The sequence below is a fragment of the Mya arenaria genome, chromosome 10 (genome assembly GCF_026914265.1).
Source record: "Mya arenaria isolate MELC-2E11 chromosome 10, ASM2691426v1".
NCBI lineage: Eukaryota > Metazoa > Mollusca > Bivalvia > Myida > Myidae > Mya > Mya arenaria.
The window spans coordinates 5,872,139-5,893,630 of record NC_069131.1 but is presented as its reverse complement, the minus strand read 5'-3'; the positions used below and the strand labels follow the sequence as shown (position 1 = coordinate 5,893,630).

General features: G+C 33.7%; 1 protein-coding gene across 4 annotated transcripts; it reads right to left on the bottom strand.

Moving 5' to 3' along the window:
• Positions 1-1,383: 1,383 nt before the first annotated feature.
• Positions 1,384-16,201, bottom strand: LOC128206327 (uncharacterized). Of its 4 annotated transcripts, none has more exons than XM_052908708.1 (12): positions 16,173-16,201; positions 15,974-16,021; positions 15,535-15,592; positions 13,660-13,828; positions 13,301-13,424; positions 9,677-10,132; positions 9,226-9,366; positions 6,534-7,029; positions 6,234-6,290; positions 5,512-5,571; positions 4,228-5,169; positions 1,384-4,109 (listed from the first exon to the last, which is right to left on the bottom strand). In XM_052908708.1, exons 6-12 carry the CDS (start codon positions 10,109-10,111, stop codon positions 3,514-3,516), a joined length of 2,727 nt encoding a protein of 908 aa, XP_052764668.1. In that variant the 5' UTR covers positions 10,112-10,132; positions 13,301-13,424; positions 13,660-13,828; positions 15,535-15,592; positions 15,974-16,021; positions 16,173-16,201; the 3' UTR covers positions 1,384-3,513. The 4 variants fall into 4 exon arrangements, with proteins under 4 accessions (XP_052764668.1, XP_052764666.1, XP_052764665.1 ...); XM_052908706.1 differs by lacking the exon at positions 16,173-16,201 and adding an exon at positions 14,016-14,478 and having other exon boundaries at positions 15,974-16,155; XM_052908705.1 differs by lacking the exon at positions 16,173-16,201 and having other exon boundaries at positions 15,974-16,155.
• Positions 16,202-21,492: the final 5,291 nt, after the last annotated feature.

Below are 21,492 nucleotides of genomic sequence, written 5' to 3'. Positions count from 1 at the left end.
GCATTAATGTGCACCATGTGTTAAACGTATAATTCAGTTTCAAAAGTTTGATATTTTACCAAACCATCCCCGCCCAAAGCGGCAGCACGTACTGAACTTATCATTAAGAAGGTATGTGAACACCAAAACCTATAAAAAAACGCAAAATAGGTTGAGCAAACGATTGATTTCGGATCACCGGAGCATCATCGTGGATCAACGAAACGACGCCAGCACAGGAAAATGATGCCAAGAACATAAGATAAGATAGGGAAACTCAGCCTGGTTGATAAGAAGACGCGGAACAACTCATTACTTGTTCAACTTTGAATTTTGTCGATTAGGTCAAATCCACTACACCTTTATTTCTATAGTGTAAGTAACTCCAGAGACAAGCCAATATCAATAAATCTGGTTATAAACTTGTTAAGTTACACGAGTTTGTCATTTAACCTAGCCCTCCCCACCGAAAGCGGCAGCAGTTAGACACGGCCTTCCTACTTATGAAACCCTACACAATATTAAGGTATACTCGGTACTAAAGCGATTGCATGCTGACCCGGAACAGACTAGAAAGAAACTTGCGTTATTGGCAAACATGTTACTGTAATGAATTAGAAGACGAGTATCACTTTATGCTTATGTTTAAGTGTTCATCACATATATTGTTAAGGCAAATTCATCAACCGTTATGATGGACATAGACCTAGCTTTTTCATGTTGTTCAATACATAAAATAAATCTGAAGCATATATGTTAGGAAGATATAAATAACGGAAGTATTGAAAGCTGCGTTCAAACAGATTGACAGTTTTGACGTTTTTTTTTGTCTGTGTTATAAACGATTTGATTGAAATGTCAGCCATATAATTGCTTCAGAATGATTATTTAGCTAAGTATGAACCGATCTGTGCGAAAATATCTGAAAACCAGTGATATATATTAAACTGATGAAAAATACTAACTTGATGAATTGCAATAGTACTTATTCATAATATAAATCGCTCACTGCAAAGTTTAGTTGTTATGTTATGTTGATACAATTATAAGTAAATGTAACACAAAAAAACTGTAATGTTTACGTGTAAAAAATTTGTTCTGTTCTGTCAATGATAAACTCTTTGTTCCAGTAATGAGTGTAATCATCGATCGGGAAGCGATTTTTACATCTTTACAGGAAGTTTTCATCTGTTGTCAGTGAATGACACACGGCTGTGAACACCGTTGAAAAAGTTTATTTATTTTATTTTTCTGATTAAAGAAGATAATTGTTAGTCATTCCAGCGAATTGTCTGATTAGAATGTACTATCGGACAAAATGTGTCTGGGTTTGATCGACCCTAGCCGCTTTCAAATATTAAACAGAATGTCAACAGACATATTACATGTTGTTGTTTTATTAGAACAAATCATATCATGTTATTTTACAAACACCTGACAAAAAAGTCCAAATGGCAGAACATATATTTTAATTAGGATAAAATAATAATTGACATGGCTTTAAATTGATAATAGTCCGGATAAAAAGGAATCACCTTCGGGCATTTATTTAGCTCGCTTTGGGCAATTATCAACAAAACATCCATGAGCAGCAATATACTATTCTACAAGTCATAATTTACAGACAGACAGACATGCAATTTTCGACTAGTAAATTAAACAATGTCTAGAACACATACAATATATAATATGAAAAATGTCACCTTTTAAATACAAAGTGACGAACGAATATTTACATACAAAAGAGCGAAACACAAAAAAAAACACAATTCAGTAGTTTACGATACAGCGTATGTTAAACAATATACGTCAATTATGAGTTGAACCTGTTATGTTAAATCCCTTCCCGATATTAACAATATTCGATATTTCTGTATGAGACTCTTTAACAAATAATCATAGTTTTATCAGTTTTATTCTATGTTTGGATCGTTACAATTGTACGTTTTTTCCATATATTTTATTTTTGATATCGTTAAAAGAAGGACAAACACAAAAATGTGAACGTCTTCTTCCATATCAATATAATTTCAACACAGACAATATCTTTCGTTTCAAGCTTTGTTATTTCTTGCATATCTACCAACTTGAATACGATATTGATGTATAGATACTCATAATTTACAAAACAAAACTCTTAAACTCCTAAGAATTAAATATATGAAAAACTACAGAAACAAGCTCAGTAGCGAAAAGTTTAAACATAAACCACGTTTAATGGCACAGGGCAAACGCCAAAGACATAGAACACAAGAACAATTTCACAAACAAGAAACATGGAACAACAGCACAAACCAATAAACCAGCATATATACTATATTAAAAACTAGGTGTGTTTATCAAGGAGTGTAGGGTACCGCCTTGAAACAGTGAGTAATATGTAAATTTACGCGGGATTTTAACCAGTTTGCGTGCACAACCTCACACAACCTTTAGATACCTAAATAAGTTCCATATTCTAAACTGGTCTTGAAAGTTCTATAAACATCTAACACTGTGCAATCCTCTTACGCACCATACCATTCTTGTCCAAACAAATCACTAATTCTACATTTGATTACTTAGATGAATTCAGAACATGATCGATAACATAATGAAAACAAATATATCTAATATACTTTCAACAGTATACACCAAGCAACGACAGCCTTTAAAATAAACATACAGAGCTAGCAGATATATTGTTTTATTTTAAATAATATTAAATAAACAACCGTGACCCAATGTTGTACAAAACGCACTTATCTGTGTACGTTTGTGGCCTTATTCCTCATAAACACTTGAATTTCAGACATAAGTTTTCACTCTAAATAATATTTTACAAAAATAAATGCATTCGTTCTAACTCTTAGTGAACCCAAAATACTTTGCTGCATTATTGCAGGTAACAAACACATAATTTACAGTTTTTAGTCATAGTCTTGGCTTTTAGACTATTTGTATCTTTAAAAGTTGTAAAAAAATGTTACTAATACGGCCTTAAATAATACGAAAGCTTCATTCTGAAACAAAATCTAACAATTTGACCCTTGACTACTATTTTATCTGTCGATTAAAGACCTGTCAGGGCTACAATCAAAATTATAATTAAGATTGTCAATTAAACAATTTCATCTATAGTTTAATACTTAGTTCTTTTTTAATTCTAAATCTATTGTTTAAATCAATGCATGCAATTACATAGCCAATACAATTATAATAAAACAGATCATTTTCTTCAATGTCAATAACATAAGCAGTATTGTTTATAGGCGAATCATCACCCCAAAAGTCCACATACATAAATATCTTATGCTCTTTAAAATAATGTATTATGAAATTTCAGCCATATAATTGTATCAGAATGATTTATAATTGGTTCAACTCCATCCCTGAACTGTTTTGTTATAATAAAAAAACATTGTCGCTTAGCATGTCTATAAATAAATTTACGATATAATTTTTTCGATTTATAACTCCTTAAAAATAACCGTTTATCAGATTTCATTTCGAAATGAGTGTGATTCTGTCCTTTGCTTGGGGAGCAATACCTTATCATTCAACTACCATCCCAGAGTCATCGTTGTCCGTCTGTTCTGAAGTTCTATTTTCTGAGGCTGCATTCTGATGAGGATTACGCTGTAAAAGTGCATTGATACCTAAATGTATCTGATTTACTTTTTCGTTCAATGTTTTAACTTCAGTACATAATGTTTCAATCAGTCGCTCATTTTTCACTTTTTTAAAAATTTTCATTTTAGAAATTCCTAACTGTTTTAAAAAAGGAGCGATCGGGGAAACGACAGTTGTATGTTGGGATGTGCACGCAACTATCATCCCTATACAAACTAATTCTCTGGAGTCTCGCCAACAAAAAACTAAGGCTCCTGAATCCCCAAAAGTTGCAAACGTTTCGTCTTCTGAAAATGCTTTAACTTCGTACTGTTTGCGCAAAACAATTGGTGGCAATTTGTCAAAGGTCATTTCTTGGATGGATAAACAACCCACACCATCACTAGCACTGATAAGTTCACCTATTGTAAACCCAGACGACATGCCATATTTGCAACATTTATAATCCGGATAAAAATGTCTGTTCTCCAATATCTGTCCAGATTCAAAAGAGTACTCTACTGTATGTTGACTATCTCCTTAAAAACATAAACATATGATTTTTCAATTTCAAGGCAAAGATTACATTTTAACATATAATGCACCCAATGCATATTGTCTGTAATTTATGCTAATAGTCATTTGAAAATATCTTACCCTCAAGATTTCGTCCTTGAAATGAGGTACCAACTCCTTCAAACGGAAAAGGACGCTCAATGTGAAAAATGGCGACCTCAAACCCAGTTTCACGATCATTTCCTTCCTCATACATGGCAGAAATAAGTCGACCAATATCTTCATTGCCCGAGGAATGTATTCGAAACTCTTGTTGAGAGCCTGTTGCAGTAAAACGCCTTTCCTGTTTACATTGCATGAACTCCTGATCATTTAGAAGAACATGAGCGGAGGTAATTCCACAAAGACCAACAGAGGGTAGTTCAAAGAAACCTCCAATGCTTCCGACCTTATCAACTCCGTCTCGTTGAATAAATTCGCCAATGTTGATTGGATTGCTTAACCTCCAACACCCACCCTCCCTCACGTCAACAGGAATGTCATCGTAATTGTTCCGAAAGGGTGTTTCGTCAATGGGAACATACCCTTTCGCGTGAACGTACAAAACTAGACATACGGTTGGTTCGATAAGGTGTTTGTCTTTGTAACCTTTTGACCTAACTGCACTTCCGCTGACCATGTTTAAGTATCTATGTCTCTGCATAAGCAGAGTTTCGTTTCTTTCTATTGACGCTTTAAGCCTTTGTTCGTCTTTAGCTTTCACTCGATATTGCTTGTTGCATTCAGAGTATAAAACATCCCTTCCCTCATTGCTATAACAATGTACTGTGCGCTTTACGATGTTGTATTGCGACAAATGTTTTAAATTTACATTATTATTCTTCACAGTAACAATGAACGCAACAGAGGGCGGTTCGCACTTTGGATATTTATATGCAGCATAAACATCAAGAATATTTGGACCCAGTGACTTTATTCTCTGACATATTTCTTGCGTTTCTTTTCTCATTGAACAAAGATCCTCTTCATACAATGAAGCATTAAGTCTTTGTTTGTTTGAAATCTTACAAATGTCTACGGTTTCTACAATTAAAGAATTAATCATGACTAAAGTCGTTGAACTTGTATTATAAACACTAACAACCACATGTACAACAATGACAAAGGAACAACTTTGCTGATCAAAATATGTTGTACAAAAAAGAGATATTAATAGTTGCTTAGTATAATAACACGATCCAAAACATTCAGCTATGTAACTACATTAATACTTAAGAGGCGGTTTAACTGAAATAAATATAGAAATATATATCAAAATATACTCCAATTTCCGTTGCTAAAAGCTTTTTGCTTAACAATACATCGCTAAGTTCCGTTTTTGCTATTCATACTTTAACTTTTGCTATTGTATTGTGGATACATTACCTTTTTGAAGCAGTCTTTGCAAATTTGAAAGATTTGATTCCGAGCATGTTCGTCTGATATCTGAAAAGCACGTATAATATATATATATATATATCTATAATACTAAGTTGCAAATCGTTAATGTTTTACTTTAATAGTTTTATCACATCTAGTTCATATTTCAAATTTTACGAGGTCTAACATATTAAATACAAAAAAAACTTCTTTGAATATCAATCAAGAATTTTGAGCTTAAGGCGAAGCAGGTTTGGACGATTTAATTAAATTGCAATAGATATATTAAGTGTACTTATATAACCCGGTGGTTTCAATAATATATGGCGTATCAAGTGGCAAAAGTTGTAATTTTGACAATAGCAAAAACAAAAAAAAACATTTAATAGCTGCGTTTGTAAACGTTTAACTTTAGTTAAGCTGATGTTGTAATTAAATTGATGTAGTAATTTTTCAGTTGTATCTTTAGATAAACAGCAATCATAAATTACAACTGCGACTTTAGTTATAGCTTTAGCCATCAAATACAACAGTGTGTTATTAATAAATATCTGTATTTGTAGCTATGGTTATAAGGTCAGTGTATTCATATTTGTTTTCAGTACATTGTGTATACAGTGTTGTCATCGCAGATGTCATTGACTGTTCTTATCAGAGTAATAATATCGATATGACTGGTGATTTAATTTGTTTGGCGTTTTCAAATTTGACTGATTCTTAAAAAATACCTGGCGGTTTCAATTCTCGTCGTGATATGCCTGCTACACATATTTTTCTTGTCCAGTCTGAAAAGAAGGACAGTTGCTTTCTCATATCAGATTAAAAGATTAATTTTTTTAACATGTTTTCAATATTTTACAGATACTTATTATAAAAATGATCTAATGAATTCGAATTCACATTAAATATGTTTCATTACATCCTCATTAGCCAATTTAAACTGAGATAGAGATAGCAATTTCAAAAATCAGCGATAATCTATATAAAGACACGGGCAACTTTGATTTAAATAGCGACTAATCTCTTACCTGCTACAGCAGGGTGTGAAGGCAAGATATGGCTGTCTAAGACAAATTTCCGTCTCTTGTCTGTCACCTTTGCTAATGATAAGTCGGAAAATTTACTTTCACACATTTCCAATCGTTCTCTTAAACAGCCCTGTTCCGCTGAGAGTGATTGATAATCAATTGTGAGTCTGTGGTGTGCTGCTTTGCGTTCCCCTTCAGCTTTTTGCAATGTTTGGTACAAAGTTTGTGAAATTTCGTTCCCTTTTAGCTCAATTTGTTTTAGCGATGACTTTTCTGAAGTTTTCAGTTTTAAGTGTATCTTTTCTAGAGCGTCGGCGGTGGTTTCTTTTACAAAGGGTTCGCCCGAAGAAACACTTCTTCGAAACTGTCTGGAAGGTACTTCAGTAAAATAGGTGGAAAAACCTTCCTTTAGATCTGAAATGATCTGTATTGCTTCAATTATAGTGAAATGAGTAGTCCGTTCGAAAAATGTTGGGTGTTCCTTGACCACTAATATCTGTAAGAAGACAAGAATAATTTTTGAAAAACGTGAAGCGATACAACTTCAGTTGAGGGATCTACTACATTCGGCATCAGCCAAAAATCATGCAATAAAGATGTCTGATGGATTTCTTGTTAAGTCGCAAAATAAATGATTGTTTAGTGTGTCTAGTTCATTGTAAGTTAAATATTTGAGGTTTCGAAACAGATTTCAATGTCTAATTCTAATACGTCAAGTTTGGGTAGCCTTTAGAATTCTACTTATAATCTAAATACTTTATATTATCAGACAGTTCAAAACGCATCCTTGCTGGCGAGCTTTCTTAATACGCATTTTCTTGTGGTGATGCTTTGTAAAGCGAGGAACTAAATGGTGTTATCATAGGATACGGTACTGGTAATATAAATTATAATGTTTCACTCCAGTTGGACACTTCATTTAGCTCGGAATAAAAATGCTTTCCGTTTATGGCAAAAGCAGTGGGGTGTATATTGCTCTTTCCCCCGATGAATCGACTATGACGACTCTTTTTGACGCATCCAATATAATACGATTCATGTTGAAATATGGGTTTAATGATTTTTATCTAGGGCTTCATTATATAATCATAAAAAATCATGTCGCTATATACATTTTTGAAATTTTGATTTGTAGAATATGCATCGAGTGTTACACCTAACATCCGTGTAATAAAACTGTTTAATTTAGGAAAAGCATAAAATCGTAATATAAAATGATTTTGTATAACGGCCCATTGACCCTTAAATGCATGAACTCATTTATTTGATATGTCCCTTGTTAAACAAAGATATAAAACACAGAGGATTGACTTAATCATAATAAAGCGTAAAATTGATTAATTCAATATGGCTTCGGTTGATATTTGTTTTCATTAACAGACCTCAATTTACAGTAAAATATTTTTAAATGACGTACTGAGACATATGAACCAAGGCCTGACTCGTTGACAAATTAACTTACGACATTGTAAGATTTATACTACATTAAGTTAACGTTAGGAGTAGACACCATTAAAGGTGTTATTTACGAATAATGTAGAATTTTATAATTTACAACTAAACGTATGAATAAAAAGAATATGACAACCAAATATAATGAAACCTTTCCCTCAATCTTTATCCCGAAACACTTTAAGACTTTACAATCATGCACTTAGTCTAGTCGGATATAAATCCTTGTTGTGCTGACACAATCTGCAAATATGTTTTTATATATGTATTGATGAGAAATGCAGCAAACAAGAAAACGTTCAGCAATCGTCCAGGCAGTGTACTCGTAAATATTTTGTTCAGACAGTGTACTTCCTATGAAATATGTTCATAAATCCTGTTAAAGAAAAAAACAAAACGTTCGAAACTTATAACAAATGATGCATTTACCAGCGTAATCATTGCTTTGTATGTGTTTTTGTAATATATTTTGAGTTCAGACAAAATACGAAAATAATTTAATCCATAACGAGTGTCCGGCGTTAACGAAAAAACCTCAGATAAATACGTATAAAGTAAATAGTGTTATACTGTGGGTACTATACTTTTATTATATAGTATCAGCAACAGTGAGTATAACCCTTCTTTTGCCGCCGAAGTGACGATTTTTGTGATCATCTTATTTGTTCAATTTAATTTGGGACCACGTGTTACTCCAGTGGTCATGTACAAAAAATGTATAAATGCATTTTTAAATAATACATATATTTTTTATTACTTTAGTTAATAAGCGGTCATGAGCAAAAATGAGTCCTGTTGAGGTAAACAATGCTAATCGTGATAAAAAACAAGACTAACCTGTGGATAAAAAGAACTTATAAAGAAGCAGAGTATTTTATTACTACGACTATGATTACCACGAATAACAAATATACTGACGGTAATGCTTTACTATTAACGTATCATTTTGGTCTTGCCTGTGGCTCACGTCATTAAAGGATCTTAATAATAATTAGTGATCTGTATTGTCGTCACTTTTGATATTGGCAATATTTTTAAACGAGATACCCTTTACGTCTATGATCTAGAATGAAACGGGCGCCTGTGTCGTTAGTTTCGCATTTTGTTCTTTATCTAGTTATCATAGTCACCTTGCTGGCAGGTTTCATTAGTTTGTTATGCATTGTATTTTTCTAAAGCAATATTCACAAAGATCTTGAATATAAAAGTGAAAACACATAAAATGATAACAATGTCCTACCTGATTAGCTATAATGTCGTGTTTTTCCACCGGTGTTATCGTTTCCAAAAACGATTGCAAACAGTCAATGTACTCGTCTATCTCATATTTACTCATAGAAAACAGCTTTGGATCTTCCTCTTCTGATATGGACGAAAGCAGCTAAAACGAACAAATAAAAAGTATACCTAATGCAATAAACTCAGGGGAATGTTTAGACAACGTGCGAAGGCATCACTGGTGGCGTGCAATGTACGATATTCTTTAAGACAAGTTTGGTTCTTCTTTTTGAAGTTCGTTATAGTGCATTAACGTAAAACTCTGTTGACCATTCTCTTTATAAAATGAGGAACATTAACAGGTTTCAGAATGTTCATGGCTAAGATATACTAATAAAAGATCCTAACTGAGAATTCCGTACTAATGCTTGTTTTAATATTGTATGATATAAAAAACTATATAAAACTATTACCTGCCAAATGTCGTTTAACTCTTTTTGATTAATGTTAAACTGTGTGCAGTTATATATAATGTGCAGTAGTCCGAATAGGCTAGTCTCTTCTGCTGATTTAACATTAGCGAAGTGTATGTTCTCCGGTAGAAAACATTTCACGACCTGCCAGTAATATGTGCACCACCATTCTGCGTTGGTATTGTTCCATGCTGGAGATCTGGTTCTATGATGTTTTTGTATAGCATCTCGTATTTCATGGCAAACATTATTTGGACAAGTTGAATGAAGAATCTCCTCAGTTGTGCACTGATTGCATTCCCTTCCAAGTTTTGATATAAAGTGAGCATGAAAATCATTCATTGTTTCTTTAACAAACGTTGTTGTATACGTCTGAACCAACTTTTCAATATTATCGGCATTGAGTAATGTGCTTGCACATTCATCGTCAGCCATATTAATAAACAGACATGATATCTGAAAATAAACAATTATTCTTAGGCCATAAATGTTAAGTTATTATCGGTCCCAGGTTTCAAACACAACACACTTGCCTAACTTAAATTACAACCTTGCAAATCAGGTGAAACGCAGATGACCTTTCTGCTAAATAGCCGATCGAGGCAGCGATACGAATGCTTATGGAAAATAAGTAAATGCTTTTGTAACTGACAATTTACAGAGCCAAAAGTATATCGTTTCATTAAATCAATGTACGGGATTACAGATAGAGCATGTCTACTTACTCCTTATTTGTTGGTACCATTTGAAAGGGTTGTTTGTGCCGAAAATGAAAATATAACTAAATAAAATATTAAACTAAATTATCGCCTTCAAAGTTTAGAGAAATTGATCATTTTATCGAAACTTTTTTTGTTTGTGGAGTTTTGAGCTGTTCTACTACGTCTTTGGCGTTTACCCAGTGCCACTAAACCGGGTTTTATGTTTAAACGTTTTGCTACTGAGCTTGTTTCTGTAGCCTTTTGCAAACATATTCAGACGAAATGAAAAGCAAATATGCGTAATGTTACGATTTATTCATAAATATTTAATGTTATACATATTGATAATCAGCCTTTAAATACCTTTCAAAAGATGCCAACAAGAAAGTGCTTTGTTTGCATTGTTTTTTATAAAACCTAAATTAATTATATGTATTGCATATAAGCCCTTAACTCGGCTCATAAAACATGCTGTAACAGACAGACAGACATACCTTGTACAATGTGCATCGTCTACATATAAATATATTTTTTCATTAAAACAACACACTATTTGTAACAAAAATTGTAGGCTGAACTAAACATTTATCTTACAACCTTCCAATGGTACGATTACACGGGCTGCAGTTAGATATTGTTATAACATGTAGTAGTGAACAACAATCACCTTAAATACATGCTTTTTAGGCCGGAATTTCACAAAGTTCATCAATACTATTACCTTCGTTTAGGATATACGCGATATGCTGTATCCCATGTAACCAGTGTAACTCATTTTATCCTTTTATTATCTAAAGCTTTCATTTTTACGGGTTAAATGCGTGCTAGCTCTCTATTGATGTATATGCTTATATTTTGTAAAGAGCAAGACCAACTTGATGGGCCATGGCTGATCGCCTACTTCCGACAACCACTGGTCGCCTGTTGTTTTTCAGAGTTAATAAACATGGCAATCCATCGGAGATAAATAAATGCTTGGCCTCCGAAAATTAACCAAAAGTTCGTAAAACATCAACAACTGAAACAACCATTCTGATAGCGGTAGTAATCGCTCGACAACAATTCGCTTCGTCAACTGAATGGCTAATTTTAACATGTTGCGGCAAAATATCGCAACAAGGTCCTCATAGAAGTCGGATGTTTTGTGTTCGAATTCGCTAACTGATTCGAGCGAGTTTGCAGCTAAACTCACTATTTAAGGTGGAAGGCGACTATGAATTTTTTTTCGAGTTACTGTCTGAAAATTGGTATACAAATAGAAGAGCATATGCCCGGTTAGGGACTGTTTTTACTTTTTAAATATTCGGAACAGTTTTGAATCTACGAGTTTTCAAAATATGCCACTGACGTCAATTTTGAGACGTCTGTCATATTTTTGCGTTCCAGCTACAATAACCGATATTTTCATCAATTCTTCGTTTACAGCTATAAATTTTCAACGTCAAGTACGTCTTGCAAAAACGTTTACGCTCATATATTTTTCTTTCTCTTGTTGAACGTTATTGTTTCTAAATTCGTCTATAACGTCATTTTTCGCGGGGAAAACTGCGTCGTGTTTCGCTGAAAAAAGGGCGCCTTTCTTTAATTCTTGAAAAAACTGCTCTTTTAATTTTGGATTTTTTTAAATACATGTATTCAATGTTTTATTACAAATCGCCTGATATCAAGAAAAGGGTTAAAGACGAATTTTAAATAAATAACGTAAAACAAGAGAACGAAAAATATATGTGCGTGAACGTTTTCACAAGACGCACTTGAGGTTTAAATTTCTTAGCGGTCAACGAAGAATTGGTGAAACTATCGGTAATTGTAGCTGGAACGACGTCTCAAAATTGACGTCAGTGGTATATTTTGAGGAGTCATAGTTTCAAAACTCTTCCGAATATTGAAAATGTAAAAACAGTCCCTAATTAGGCATATGCTCTGCTTTTCGTATACCAATTTTCAGACAGTAACTCGAAAACAAATCATAGTCGCGTTCCACCTTAAAGCCGCGGCCGGCGTTGAAATGATTGTAAAATGAGAATGAAAAAAAAACATGTGTTTGAAAGAGAAGAGAGCATGACGTATTGTCCCCAAACAGAAGCTTTCTTGAGATCTATGGACATCAAGTATTAATAATGTGGTATCCTTCTTTATTTGAAGTACAGCAGAGAAACAGAAATGACATCATCAACATTCGTCTGCAGTTGTTAAATGGGATGATGGTGATAAAATAGAATTTTCATAGATTGTTGAATACTGCGATAATCTTTCATACATTTCACTATTCATGCATGCAGGATTTTGATAACTTGAAAGGTTGCAGAGTTCCGTACGAATTCCGACAACTAGTCTGCAACATGTACTTTCGGTAATGTGCGTCTAACTAGCTACTGACACTCACAGGAACAGTCAGCCATCACTCTTGAACATGTTGTTCTAATCGGATATTAATTAAGCAACACTTGTTGTAAACCAGCGAGAAATATTTTCTTCAGCTAAACTTACTACTCATTTTTGAACTCTAGTAAGCAGTGGTTGTCGTTAGACGTAGCATTTCTGGTAGCCATAAGTAGGTGTCCGGTCGATTCATACATGTAACTAAACCTTTAATCAAAGGTGTTAGCTGAGCTTTCTCGACAACTTAACAGTTTAAATTTGTCTGCATTGCCATACGTTTGGTAGTAAGGACAGGATTTATATCTATATTGGTAGAATGACGATGGGTAGGAAAAGGCATATAGTCGGCTTGAATTGCCACAGATTGAGCTCGTATTGTCAGCTGATGTAAGGGAGCCGTTTTAATAACAGTCGATGTGAAAATTGAGACACCGTTTTTATTTAGAGTCACCTTACACGGCGTCATACATTTACGTAAGTCCACAATAAAAGAATAACGTGCATTATAGGTATTACGCTAATGGGAGTATTATCTGCTTACCTAATAATTTCCAAGAACAAATGTCATCTACACATCTATTTTGACATGGCTATGTGCCCCCTCGTTGGTGGCTCAATGTCAAGTGTTCCTGTCACGGGCGTTGATCACAAAGTGCCGGACGTCACTAGACGAAATATAAATATAATTATGTTCTTAAATATATGCTTTCCGTCGGGTTTGAGAGATTTATCATTAAGCAAAGCAGCGCTTATGTGAATACCAGATTTCGATACACAGAGTTTGATACTACCCTGATATTTAATATAATCAAATTATGTTATCAAAAACCTAGAGTGGTATTGCTACGGGTGAAATATTTTCTATTAGAGTTTACAAGTTGAAATTTATTGCGATCTTACACAGAACTAAACTTGTGTCTCTTTTTATTATATTCCTTGAAAAGATTTATAGGAAATTTGCGAACGTAATGTCATTTTCAAAAATGACGTCGTTGATATTGTGTTCCAGAAATGTGCGCAAAAGTCGAGCCCGTTTAAAGATCCTTTCACACTGGCACAATGTTCTTTCCTGCAATTGAAACACAAAGAAACATGGTGTCAAACCTCCGCAGCACGGTGAACCTCAATGGAAAGTGTGTTTTTAATCCTTAAATGCATGGTAAAGATAAAGCCCGCATTAAGCTCAATTCAGACCATTCCTTTCAACTGTACTCAATTTTACATTTAAATGTGACCTTGTTTTTTGAGGTACAGACCTGGGTCTTTTCTATGACAGGCCGCCTCCTCATAATGATCATTCATGGCAGGTTGTTTTTTCATGCTATAATGCATTGTCAGGATACAGTCCGGACAAGGATCATTTCACCTTTGACCTCTGACCTTAACCATGACCTTTAAGGTGTCTTGTGCGCGACACGCCGTCTCATCATGATGGACTTGCTTGGCAAATTTTATGAAAATCCTATAGCGCATAGTGACAATACAGCCTATACAAGGACAATTTTAACCTTTGACCTCCAGCCTTGACCTTGACCTTTGCTGTAGAGATCTGGGTCTTGTGCGCGACAATCCGCCTCATTATGGTTAATCTTCATGGCAAGTTTTTTGAAAATCCTATGATGCATGGTCCAGAGACAGCCCGGACAAATTCAGTCCGGATGGATGGACGCTCGCACATACACGGAAACGCCATTGTGACAATTATGTCTCGTTAAACCGCTAGCGAGATAGATAAAAATAACACTTAGGATACCTATAAAAATGACACAAAAACTATTTATCAGCTGACGTGCATGAAAAAGTCAAACTTTTATCGCCTGATGGCGTATGCCATTTTGTGATTATCGGAACAATTTAAATAAACATAAAAAAGTAGTTTGATTTCACGGATTTGAATTTTAACTTGAGTTAAAACCATTTCAAAAACATTTAGTATTTAACGCAAAATTCACAAGCACCTCTAAACCGTAGCATGCTAGGAAGATCTCTCATACGTTCATGCTGAATTTGTCTTTAAAGTGAACCTTATTCCGGATTTAGGAAATGAAACAAATGACCGTGCAAGAGAAACATCAATTGTCATTACGAATTTAGTAAATTTGTCAACACTTATCATGATGTCAAATCTCAAACATAATATCACATACTTGATCAAACTTATGCATATCATCTGAAAACTTACATATATGAGTTCAATGTTTCGCATGATTATCTAGCCGCCTTGTCGTCACAGCGTGTAAGTAAGGCTTTTTATTGCTTCTATATAGAAACCGACAGCAATTTTCTCAATACAACAGGGGCTGCAAAACTCTATTTCTAAGGGTGCGTTTACGTGTGGACACTTTTTGTGATCTTCGTAATCCATGTATGTGTACCTTGTACATGATAAAAATGGCATGCACGATAGCACGAGCTATTTGTGTGATTATCAGCCAGACTGAGTACACACTTTAGCCATAACTTCATCCTTTTACACAAACAAGTACACAGTTCACGTCGTGTTTCGCAACCTATCTTTTGAATACATGTTATACACAGGGGAAGTGTATATCGCTTCCGGCTGTAGTCAAGGTGGAGCTAGTAACGGCATTTTTGATGCTTCATTAATGTATATTGTAATATATGGTAATATCAGGGATGGCAAAATGCTTGACAATTTGAGAATAAAATTAGAAACTATCAATGAATAAAGGCTTTTTAAGCATCAAACATACCTACTTAATAAGACAGTTTGTTATGCTATGACAAATGTTTAAGAACTCTTAACATACTTACATGAATGAAATATATCCATACGTATATTCCTTCTTTTGCCTCGCATCTCAATTGAGGACTATAATCAATGTATATTTCGTTTAGTAAAACAATTCAAAATGCCATAATTTATAATGTAAAAATAATGTTATGCAACCACGTATTAAATTATGCTCTCAAACTATCAATATTGCAAAACATAATTGTATCTAGGTTTGATGGCATCTTGCCAGGTAAAATGTCGGTTTCATACACTACGATCAAGTTTCATATATTCTGAATGTAGGATAGGCTGCAATGTTTCCGTTCTAGTGGTAGCATCTAGCTTATCGTTCATATCATTTGGGGAAAGTCTAACAATATATACTGGTTTGTAAATTGATGCAATGAAAATATCCTGCAGACTGGACGCTTTCACCTGCTCATAAATAATATGACAAATATATCTTAAAATGTTTACCTTTATAAATCAATCCAGTACGCAAAGAAACGATCGTTAATTTCGAGTCTGTTTTATGAAATAAAGAGACAATTGACAAGAGAACTAACACAAATGAATAAACCAATCCTTTTCTTACATTACAAAATTATATCACCACTGTAACATAACAAGCACTAAGGAAATTAATATTTGAAAGCCTTTGCTATAATAATATCACCTTTATCAAATAGAAAATCGTTGTGTGCGTTATTTGTCATTTTAAACCTTCAGTGAGCAAATAATGATTTAAGGTTTATCGATCGAGGAAAAGGTAGTACGTGCCTTTTCAATGAATTGAACAAATGCCAACAAATTGAATACAATATCACACCTAAAGACGTTTTTGAATCATAGACATATTTGTTCATGTTCTGACTATGATACATGCTGATTATGGCTGAGGCCACGGCATTTTGGACTTTAGTTAAGCGTCCGACAGTGACAGGGTTTCGATCTCCGTGTGGAAAAATAAACAATCAAATTTGGTAAGCCAGAATATACTGCTTATACAGTCTTGTTCCCTTTAACGAATGTAGCTCTATAAAAATCTTGAAAAACAATGTCAGATACACAAATGTTTAACTTCTCGGAACATCTCAAAAAGCCAGTAAAAGCAACCTAAAGCGCACAAATTCGCTGACTTTTAATGTTTTCTTCTGTCGTAAAAGCAATTTAGAACATCTATTGGTTCTTTTTTTTAATTTTAGCCTTAGACAATATGCCTTTTGCTTACTACACTACTAATTAAGAATTTGTAGGATATTCTAAACTAATTTTGTAATAACATAATTTAAACTAAACAATACAGCATGCACCTCTATCTATATCCATTGTAACATTTTTGTGAAAAGCAATTCTGCTATGTCACTCTTGCGATACCGCAGTGACAAGTGTAATTATTTCGGCAATACCGCCTCTCAGCAGTACCGTAAATATCAAAAACGTCTAACTTAAGGGAGACTATCAACTGAGCAAGACATATTAACAAACTCTTTTAAAAAACACTGTTTTTTTTCAAATGAACCTCTTACGCTAGCATTCTGCATTTCAAATCAGTATTTCCAACAATCCCCTTTCCATTTTACATAATAATGTTTCTCGGTCGGTAAATCAAACCAATCGATAACTTCATCGATACACACACCATTATTACACGACACCATGACGATTTCCAACACAGACACACTAAAATATATATATATATTGCTATATCGTTAGCAAATTTTATAACAACTCTTTGAATAACTGCAATTGGCACCACACTCCAGTTTTCATACCTGAATAATTTGGATTCCAAAACCTTGAGTAAGAATTCGATAATTTTGCATAATAAAATGATGCACACCAATTGTAATTGATCGAATCTCTCAGGAATCATTTGCAAAATACCATTGGATATTCCCTAGTCTTTAAATCGGATAACATTAACAGATAATCAGCCTTTTTATTTTCAGACCTAGTTATCCACTCTTTTTCTAGTGAAATAGAGTTTGCCATTCAAACATGGAAAATACTTTACTCAACATCGTGTAATTTCTTTTTTAATGGAACCTTTAACAGCAATTGATCGGACACCCTGATTATCAATGAACCATTTCATCTTCTAGTGCCTAATTATATTTTCCAACGACAACAACACTCTTTACATTGCAACTCACTCCCGCCATGTAGACGATTTTATAAACTCTTCATTTGACCAGAGTCCTTGCAAATCCTTTTTACAGTACTACCTACAGAAACAAGCTCAATAGCCCAAATTTTAAACATAAACATAAACCCCCATTACATCCTTTATACCAAATGTCACAAGCATTCTACTTCTATAAATGTGTGTTTACCTCTCTTAAATATAATATCAAACGGCTTTGTTTTTGCCAGCAAACTGAAACTGTCAACGTATTAACCTCGTATTGAGGTTTACTGCATTTTTCTATTTAAACATCTTTCTAGTAAATATTGTATTTCCTAAGTAACAAATTTTGGCTCTAAAATAGCAAACTTTTTATTTCACGGAAAGTCTCTTCTGGCTCCGAGTATAAAGGAAACTTATAACCATTTTTTGAATATCCAAAATAAAATCATTAGTGTCAATGCTTTGCCAAAAATATAAATGATCTTTGAGCCTACCCTCAACACTTAATGTATCTGTCCCTGTTCATACTCGTAAATATCATGACTAAAACTTCTGTAATCATATTCATCTTTCATAGTCATATCGTCAGAAATCTCTTGAATTTTTGTTTCATATTCACTTTTGCTCGTTACTTGGTTGGACTCGTACTTACGTACTGTTTCCGCCCTCGGAACAGCGATCCTTATCAATTTATTTCTCTTAAGCAATTTATCCGAAATCACACTAAATCGCTCAGTACAATAGTCCATCTTACAATGTTGTAAAGTGCATAAAGCTTGTTGTACAATAAATAAAAGTTCATTGTTAAATTGAAACTGAACTTTGTTTTCTTCGCCACTTTATATCCTGCTCGGATTTTAGCTTATTACTTCTGAAGATACAAAACAACTATTACAATGTACTTCCTGCTTCAAGCTGCTCAATTCTGACAGTACTTAGTTGCAACTGTATTCAAAACGGAGTCCGTAGCCATAACCTATCCCGTGGATGCGCACGAAGAAGTAAAACCAGTTTTTAAAAACAAACAAAAACACAAGTATTGCCAGCTTGACTGTCCGAAGCTGAATGACCAATTCACTGACCATACCATATTTCCTCTTGCTGACTTACAGGGCAAACTAGTGTTCATTACAAATAACCAATTTTCATCTAATTCGTAAACTCAAAATTTCAATCTTTTCTAAGCGTGTTGACTAAGTAACAAGCTGTTCCCATTGCAAATCGATCGTCAAAGCAGAGGACACAGCCATCACACCAAGAGATAAAGTGATTGTAATTTATAAGTTAAACATGAGTATTGTTATGACTTTTATTTAAGACTTGAACATTATTTTTATGTGTTTCATTGATGCATGTTGTGTAACTTTACCGACACTTCATACATCAATGAAACGCAGAAAAATAATAGTTAATACTTATAATCTCAACTACAAAAACATAAAAGATCATTTCTTTTAATTTGGTATTGTTCAAGAACCGCAATTCATCACTCGATAATTCCAAGTAGTATGTAGCCTTCCCACGCGCATGAATACAGCATCGTCTTGGAGTCACGTGGAGCTAAAATTAGGAACGATGACACCAGTAATGGCTGCCGACTCCTCATTTTTTTCCAATTTCGAAACGGATGAACATCACTTTTCAGGTAAGATATTCACGTAAAGGCGACTTGTTTAAACTCGGAAATGAATATTCCATCATTCCTGGCCAAAGGCAATATTTTTACATGTATTTAATTGTTACAATAAGGGTTTTAAAATGTGAATCCAGACACACGTGTTCAGTCTAAGAATTTTATAACAATTTTGCTAGCGAGTAATGTAACATTTTGAGAAACCAAGGAGTTGAAGATTTTTTTTTAATTCTCACACAAAATATAGTCAATGACCAAAATTGTGTCAAGATGCAAATAATAATCGTATGAAAACCAAGTTTTTGAAGGAAAGCAGCAAGTATGGAAATGAAAAAGGTCAAATTTTAGACATCTTATTTACATTCAATAATTTTGCATACTTATTATTATTAACTGTGTATTACTTTTTATCAATGAATTTTAAATAATGACAGTCAAAATCCTTTTTCATTTGTATTGATGGTATTCTTGAGCCACATCTTCATTTTCATATTTCCTGTTTTCAGTCTTCTTAAGCTTCACTTGAGCGTAAACTCTTCGAAGACGTTCATTAAGATCTTCCTTTGAATTTCGCTGAAATCAACCTTTTGTCTCGTTCGCTCCAAACACCAATGTATAAAAAAGCAGAAAGATTCTACTACACTGGGCCATGATGCTGATGCTGTTATGTTGTTTCTAATTTTAATAAGATGTGATTTTATTGACATGCTACTTTAAGGACGAATTGTTTTATTTTCATTGATTGTAGAAGTGTTAGATGTAATCATGTTTAAGAAAAATATCCACCCACAGCCCCATTTCTTGTTTAATAACTTGTTGAGAATCTAAACACAGTAACTTGAAACTTTTTTGTTTTACTGAAACTGGTAGCTGTATGATAAATAACGTTTTTTTTATTTCTTTTATTATTTATTATAAATTACCTCACCCTGGAATAAATTAACTCCCCATTTGGTATTCATAATGGGTTTGTTTGAGTACTTGTTTTCTCTGGTAGACTGTTGTTTGAATTCATGAATGTTTTGCATGTCATTACTTTCATTCAGCTGTTGACCTAGATACCTAGATATAAACTTTCATTTCCACTTTCATTTCAGGCAAATCATCAAAAGAAATGTTCAATAGTTTTTCAATTTCTGGAAAAATCTCAACAACAGCAGCAGTTTCCTCACTCAATTCCGGCTCAAACAACTCAGAGCTATCAAAAAGATCTTTAAACAAGTCGAAATCTGACAGATCATCCGCCATGTTTACTCTGTGCTTCAGACGAACTGCTTCCATTTCTCCGCAATCAATTTATTGTCATTAATAATACAAAATAAAACAAGATCAATATTTAAAAGGTGTATTGTGTGGCTTTATTGTTAACCCCCAGATATGTTTTAAGAAGGAAAATACACATATTTATAAGGTAACTAATGTAAACAACTTCCTACTATTACGTGACGTCATAGGTTGTTAAAAGGTAGTCCGGCTATGAATATCAATAAGCTGATTTGCGTACACGAATGCTTCATGAAGAAATGAATGAATGTCACATGGGTAGTTTTATCCAAAAGGATTTAAGCACTTACTCGCACCTGCTCAAAATTTTAATTATGATCTTTTAACCACTATGAAACTTAAAAGTTCGACAATGAAGATTATATGTTATGTTTATGTTATAAACCCTATGACCCTGTTTTAAGTATTTAAGAAGTTTCGAGAAATTGAAGCCCGGTGATTAAAAATAAAATGTGGAAACGAAAAAGTCGTTTTTTAGGACAGGAAACTAGGCTTGCACTACTTTGAAAAGGTGTCGAAGGTTTACATCATACTGGCATACTTCCATCACATGTTGGAACTAACTATGATGCATGTTTAAACTTTTGAAAAATGTAAAAAATATTAGGAAAAAATAATAATTTAAGTATAACCTCTCTTCATAAAACATTATAATCAAAAACGGTTACTTCGAGTCTGCTTAGCAACGCAACTATTAACATTAACAAAAAATGACGAATAGTTCAAGTTGACATGGTACCTACAAAATTAATTACATGAAACATTTACTGTCAAACGTTTTAAACAGAAAACTGATCAACTTGAACAATTAAATGATGGCCGCTGCACACCTCCTGTCACATCATTCAATATGGCCGACGTGCACATCCTGTCAAGTCTATGTATTACTGTCGATCTCCTTTTGTGTTTAGGCCACATTCCCTCATAAGATGTTGTGACCCTCACGTT

Excerpts from the sequence above, each read along its gene's own strand:
- LOC128206327 (XM_052908708.1), bottom strand. The coding sequence starts at position 10,111 with ATGGCTGACGATGAATGTGCAAGCACATTACTCAATGCCGATAATATT. Across the intron at positions 6,291-6,533 it reads TTCACACCCTGCTGTAGCAG|ACTGGACAAGAAAAATATGT; the intron begins GTAAGAGATTAG and ends CCTTCTTTTCAG. Across the intron at positions 4,110-4,227 it reads TCAAGGACGAAATCTTGAGG|GAGATAGTCAACATACAGTA; the intron begins GTAAGATATTTT and ends TATGTTTTTAAG.